Below are 7,270 nucleotides of genomic sequence, written 5' to 3' on the forward strand. Positions count from 1 at the left end.
ACATAACTGAGCGAATGACACTTAATGACAGTTGTCATAAACATGCATAAAAAACCTTCATAGTCATGACATGTCATGTCATGATTATGTAGGTGTCATGTCATGATTATGAAGGTGTCATGTCAGTCTTATGCACACCCCTTCAAGTAAAGTGTAACCAGATTTCCTTATCACTTTGTGTTGTTACATATTTGATCCAGTGTAAATTTGTGAAGTTAATATTTCTTTCCTCTTCTTAAACACAAGGCATTATATTTAGTTATTATTTTTTGGATTACAGGAGTGCCGTCAGTTGAGAAACTTCTCCTCTCTGAGAGCCATCTTATCTGCTCTTCAGTGCAATGCTGTTTACCGGCTAAAGAAAACCTGGGCGGCAATCAGCAGGTAGTGTTTTCTGATCCTGACATGAATAGTTGCTAAACCTGTAGTGCACATATTAAATTTGCACAACACATGGTATTAAATTTAAATGGATAATATATGTCATTTCAGGGAGAGTATGGCTGCCTTCGATCTCCTGTGCGACACATTTCCTGATGAGAACTGTGTGCTGGTCAATCGAGAGATACTTGTAGAGGTATGCTTCACAGATTTGCCTGCATGTTTTAAACCTGTTGTCTATTCTAATCTAAAATTTTACATGTACACTTTTATTCAAGTTTGGGGTCAGTAAGATTTTAATGTTTTTGATAGAAGTCTCTTATGCCCACTAAGGGTGTATTCACACCTGTCTTGTTTGGTTCGATTGAATCGAACTCAAGTTCGTTTCCCCCTTTGGTGCGGATCTTTTGGGCAGGTGTGAATACAGCAATCGCACTCTGATGTGCACCAAACAACCATACCGAAACCCAGCTGAAGAGGTGGTCTCGGTCCACTTCCAAACGAACTCTGGTACGGTTGAATGAATGAACCAATGAATGGATGACTTTGAGCACACGAGTGGTTTACAGTTTCTGGTTTACTTGCTAAAAGGGCAATGTGAAAGTGAACCGCACCAAACAAAAATAATCAACATTGTATTTGGTCCGGACCAATGGAAGTGAACTAGAGGACTTTCCTGGTGTGAATACACCCTAAGGGTGCTTTCACACTAGCACTTTTGGTGCGCACCCGGCTTCGATTGACGTCAGAGTTCGGTTCGTTTGGATGATGTGAACGCTGTCTTCCGAACTCGGGTGCACACCCCTGAACCATACCCGAGTCCGCTTAAAAAGGGTGGTCTGGGGTACGGTTCATGTGAACTCCAGAACGGTTCGCTGTTGATGTGAACGCAATTGTACCAAATCACGGAAGTGAACCGCTTTTAATGACATATTATTTGATAAAAATGTGTGTTTGTGTGTGTTTCACTCACTTTCCTGACGAGCGTGACTGACGCGCTGCAACAGAGAGCTGTATATCTCATTTCTGTTCGCCTTCAGCTTTCTTTAGAGCATTTGCAGTACATTCGTAAGACAGACGTAAGTGCCGTTATGTACCGAAGCTTTGTAAACAAAACGAACGGTTCAAAAACTTAAATATATAAAAGTGCAGAGAGCAATGTTATGCATTTGCCGTGCACATGCATTGTTGAATCTCTGATAAGATCATGATATTATCTCATCCCATGGCTGCTTTTATGTCCTTTTTACTATCTTAAAAGACACTACCAGGCAACATTCAATATTTTCCACACCCTATTTTACTTTAGCTCACATACAAAGAGTAAGTCAGTAGGGCTGAGGTTAAAAAATAAATCATCTTGTTGGCAAGGAAACCATTATGGAGGCACAACATCCCGTAATGTCCTGCAGTGTTTAGTATCCAGTGTATAACAACAAAACATTCATTGTTTTTATCTGTGCCGGCTCATAATAATAGTCTCTCCCATTCCTCCTTCCTCAATCTTTTATTATGTTCTGTTAAGTAATTGTACTTATCTTGAATTGTGGCATTATTTTGGGTGTGGGAGATTGATTTTGAATGTTTTCTAAAGTGATTTATGTAAATGTTTCTCTAGGTCAGTTGTTTCAGTGTATCTAATACTCTGTATTCAATCATATGTTTATCTAAATCAGTTTCACTGCTTGCATTTTAGTATGCCAAATGTCATGTTATCAATTTTTTGTGATTGATTTAGGAAGCAAACCAGGCAGCTGATGTAGACACTCACACCGCTTCTAAGTCTCCCAGACTCAGTCCTACATCTAAGCACATGGTAAGAATCACTAGTATTTGTCATAATAACAAGGCCCTGCTGAAAGTAGTACATTTGGCTTATTTAAGGCCACTGTCATAAGTTGCTTTTAAAAATATTATTAAGCTGTTGTTTCTGGGAAATAACTGCCCTTTTTGGGAAGTATGCATCTGCACTGGCTCATTTGCTTGCTGGTCTAGTTTGACTCAAGTAATTTCATTTTCGATATGAAAATCTGTCTAAATCTGAATCTGCCAACTCATTAATTAAAAGACCCAAAAGGGTATTACCGTAATGCTAGCTGACACAGTATGACGGGGTTGCTTGTATCACCAGTAAAGACAGCGTGTTCCTCTAACTGAGATATTTATGCTCAGCATAAATCACTTTTAGCTTTTTTGGAAAAGATGTGTGTGCTCAAATGACATTTAAAAATATATTAGAATAGAGAACCGTTCTTTTAAATTGTAATAATATTTAACAATATTACTGATTTTACTGTATTTTTTTAAATCATGTAAATTCAGCCTTGGTGAGCATAAGAGACAAAAACATATAAAAATCTTGACCGACCCCAAACTGTTACTGTATTTTTGCCTGACAATTTTGTTTTTCTGACAGACCCCCTCCAGTGGTGAGGTGCCGTACCTGGGCACTTATCTGACCGTTCTCACCATGTTGGACACAGCACTACGTGACAATGTAGAGGTGAGAATTTTTTTCTGACCTTAATATATGTCATATACATAGTTGTTTTTTTTTGTTTCATTTCCCACACTGACGTTTCTTTGTTTAAATGATAAACTCTCTGTGCTCACAGGGGGGTCTCATCAACTTTGAGAAGCGCAGAAAAGTAAGTACAATCACTGTAGCCTTCATATTGTTTCAATGAAAAGAAGCTCACTAGGTTTTATACTCTGCGGTGTCCATGCTTCTCATCTTTTTCATTTATTTATTTATTTGACATATTTATAGTGGCAATAAGTCTCTAGCTTACTAATAGGGCGGGGTAAAAAATATCAATATCTCGATATTAATCGATTTTTATGGAAAGATGTTGATTCTTAAATCTCAAGAATCGAGTAGTCTAGTCTGTTTTCAGTTTCCGTATCCTGTCTTATGTAATCTCTCAATCAGTGTTTCAGCCGCGCAAAGACGTCAATATAACGGCTTGTAAACAATGTCACGTAACGTCACATTTACCTCAGTAAAACATAATCGGTGACCATAAACTCATTAGTCAGATAGAAAAATAAACTGTAGAGAGGGGCATTTTGCTAAATATATGCTCCATATAACATATTCATTATATATTTTACTGTTCTTCAATGTTTAATTTATGTTTGAATAAATCCATCAAGTTTTTATGACGGCCACCATTATGTTTATATAAAAAAAAACCCGAATTGAAGTAGAAATATTATTATTATTTTTAAACTTAGTGTAATTTTAAATCAGTCAATTTTAACCTTCAATATTATAGTAATGTAGACTAGTACCAACTGAATGTATATTTTACAGTATTAGTCGAGAGATTTTTTTTCCTTGAGAAATTTTGGCATGTACTGTACCTGATATATATCCAAAATAATCGATGTCGAATCGAATTGGTAGTCGAATAGAATCGCAAGCTTGTGAATGAGAATCGAATCGTGAAATTTGTGTCAAAACCCAGCCCTGCTTACCAAGTACGTAGTTGTCAACCCCAGCAAATCTAAAGTCTTGAAACTTTATCATCTCTTTATTTTTAGATAACCAGTCAGGACAAGACAGCTCAGGTGATTCAGAGAGCTCTGGAGAAACACAACTTGGAGGAGATGAACTGCCAAGACTTTAGTCTCACACAAGTGGTTTCTAATGACAAAGGTGAGCTTCTTGATTCTGTGTATGACCATAAAAAACACTGAAACTCAAATGAATTTCAAGTGTTATTTTAGTATTATTTATATACTATTAATGTATTTATTAATACTTTAAATTAGGTTTTATTTTTGTTATTTTGTTATATGTGTTTGTCATTTTTATTAGTTTTTAATATATATGTATATATTAGTGTTGTCAAACGATTAATCGCGATTAATCGCATCCAAAATAAAAGTTTTTGTTTACATAATATATGAGATTTTAATGTGTATATATATATTTATTATGTATATATAAATACACACACATGCATGTATATATTTAAGAAAAATATGTTATGTTTATATATTAAATATATTTATATATAATGCAAAATATAATAATATAAATATATATACATGTAAATATTTTCAGAATATATACTGTATGTGTGTATTTATATATACATAATAAATAAACAGTACACACACATATATTATGTAAACAAAAACTTTTATTTTGGATGCGATTCATCGTGATTAATCGTTTGACAGCACTATTAGTTTTAGTAATTTTAATACTTCAACTTCACTTTATTTCACTTAGTTGCAACAATTTTCATTTAAGTTTTTTAAAAGTTTTATATATATATATATATATATTAACATTATATTTTAATTCAGCTTTATTTAAATGACCAAAATTTTTTTTAATTTATTTAACGATAATAACACTGATTTTAGGTGTTTAGGTGTAAGCACAAGGTTTTTATGATCATGCAATACACAAGTTCAGTGTGTTTAAGTTTTTGACTTATGTATTGCATATGCTATTTTAAAACTAATGTATTTAGCACTCTGTCACTGTCATTTTTTATATCAGAGTTGCTGATTCCAGACAAAGCCAACGTGTTCTATGCCATGTGCACCACTGCCAACTTTGACTTTGTGCTTCGCCAGCGTTACAAAAATCTCAGCAGAGCGCCTGGATCATCCTGGAGTCCCGGAGCAGTTCTGAGGTCCCGCAAGTAACAGCACCGTGATGACAACCCACAACATGGTGGTATAATACAGGAAAACTTGTTTTAAAAGTGAACAAAGACTATATAACCACATGGACAACTGTGATGAGCTGGTGACTACTGGATGTCAAAGCTCTGATACATTTAAAAACAGACTGATGGATGCATCATTGAGCTCCGAAACACACTGGAGTCACAATTTATGACATCATCTCACCCCGTAATGTAGCAAGGAAACTGTAGCTTTCTACAGCTGCCACAACGACAGTTCTGATTTAAAACCAGTTAAAACTGGAGGAAAAAAGACTCCGAGGATCTGAAATGAAGACCTAGGGAAGTTGCAATAAATGGCCACATCTACTGCCAGTTTATTCAGAGGTTTTGCTTTGAAATGAGAGGTCACGCATGTGATACCTGAGTTTTACTGAGAAACATTTGTTTGTATTTGGATGAACACATTTGTTTTAAATATGACCTACAAATACAAGCTTTTATGTAGCTAATATTCAGCGATAGGTAAAAAGTGAATAGAAATGTATATTTATGTTTTCTAAGTGACAATTTTGATATATTTTATTTAGTTTTAATATAATTTTAATAAAGTTCACATTGTTTTAATGTTTTGATGCATTTCGGTTTTAGAGTATTTAATTTTACTTTTATATGTGCACATAAATCTCTTTTTGTTTGGCTGTGTTGTTCCTTTCAGCTCTTTCTTTTTAGCTGTATTTATGTGCAATAATCTCAAAGCTGTTTCTCCTCTAAAACTTTATTTTTTAAGACTTTTGGCATTTGTGCCTGATCTTTGTCCTAATGAAGGATGCGTGCACTTCTTTATCACTTTTTTTTTCTCAAGTTGAATATGTTCAGCTTCTGTTGTTTTTCTAGTAGTGTCAGATGAAGTAACTCATCCATGTTGGATAACTTGTGACTTTCTGAGCAAATGCAATTCGGAGAACTGAAGAGCACTGGGTGCAGGAGATGAATCTCACTGACTTTGTATGTGTTTTGTGAAAGTTAAAGTAAGTTAGTTGCTGAAGTATGTGAAATGTAAGTGCTTGGTGTGCGTGAAATGTTTTGCTGATAAATAATGGTGCAGGTGTAGTGTGTCTTGGAAGCTACAGTAAGTGTTTTTTGCCAAATGGAAGGGGCCTGTATCAGCATTAAAAGCACACTTTTGCTGTTTGCACAGAATGCCACAATTCCTGACTGAAATGTGTGTCTGTCTTTGTGTCATTAAAAAGTTATTTTGGCACTTAGAGTTGTCTGTTTTGCATTCTTTGATTTAAAATAATACATCACATTTTGATTGCTTAACATATGCTTCAGTTGTGGTTTATATTTATAGTCATTGGAATTATACAAGTTACCTTTTTTAAAACTACATTTCAGAAGTTCTAGTTGCTATCTTTTATTTATATATATATATATATATATATATATATATATATATATACACACAATTATAGAAATAAGGTCCTCATATTTATCTAATGCTATCTTTACAATACTTAAATGTGAAATGTAACTTAAAGGGGTCCTATTATGCTCTTTTACAATGTCTTGAATTTGTTTTGGGGGCGTACTAGAACATGCTCTCCTGCTTGGTGGTTCGAAAAATGCATAATTCTGTCAGGACCACTATCGTCAAGATGATAGATACTTAGCATAAAGTTTGGTTTGGCGGTACGGTTCTGTTCTGGGCAAAAACCTCCCTGCCCATCCATGCAGCCTGTCATGAATGAGCAGGGAGAGCAGCAATAATAACCCCCATAGGGTTAACAGAACAGAACAAGGCAGATATCATTAATGTACTCAATGATATTTAAGTGTAACACTTTATTCAAGATAAAGGAGTCTGATTAGCAAGGAATATCAGAAAGCCAAGTCCTGACTGTGGCGAAAGGAGGAGCTGGGGCTGGAGGAGGGTAATTTGCTACTGAGCAAGCTGAATAATACTGAATAGAGCTTATATAGGAATGCCACGATCGGTGTCGTATTCCTATAGGTAGATGTGATCAGCTGAGAATCAGCTGATGCAAGCTCGACTCACGTGGCCTGCCAGAACTAACGCTAATGCTTAATTTCTGTCAGGACCACTATCGTCAAGATGATAGATACTTAGCATAAAGTTTGGTTTGGCGGTATGGTTCTGTTCTGGGCAAAAACCTCCCTGCCCATCCATGCAGCCTGTCATGAATGAGCAGGGAGAGCAGCAATAATAACCCCCC

The 7,270-nt window shown here is 35.3% G+C and overlaps 1 protein-coding gene across 1 annotated transcript in view; it reads left to right on the forward strand.

Moving 5' to 3' along the window:
- The window catches only part of LOC107551883 (ral guanine nucleotide dissociation stimulator-like 1), a 23,455-nt gene extending 17,862 nt beyond the window's left edge, over positions 1–5,593 (forward strand). The window contains exons 10-14 of the mRNA XM_016233647.1: positions 2,120–2,197; positions 2,798–2,884; positions 2,997–3,029; positions 3,928–4,042; positions 4,901–5,593. Coding sequence (XP_016089133.1) covers positions 2,120–2,197; positions 2,798–2,884; positions 2,997–3,029; positions 3,928–4,042; positions 4,901–5,049 — 462 coding nt within the window. The 3' untranslated portion in view covers positions 5,050–5,593. The remainder of the gene's footprint in view (positions 1–2,119; positions 2,198–2,797; positions 2,885–2,996; positions 3,030–3,927; positions 4,043–4,900) is intronic.
- The last annotated feature ends 1,677 nt before the right edge of the window (positions 5,594–7,270 follow it).

Source organism: Sinocyclocheilus grahami, unplaced genomic scaffold (genome assembly GCF_001515645.1).
Source record: "Sinocyclocheilus grahami isolate Dianchi unplaced genomic scaffold, SAMN03320097.WGS_v1.1 scaffold437.1, whole genome shotgun sequence".
Taxonomy (NCBI): Eukaryota; Metazoa; Chordata; class Actinopteri; order Cypriniformes; family Cyprinidae; genus Sinocyclocheilus; species Sinocyclocheilus grahami.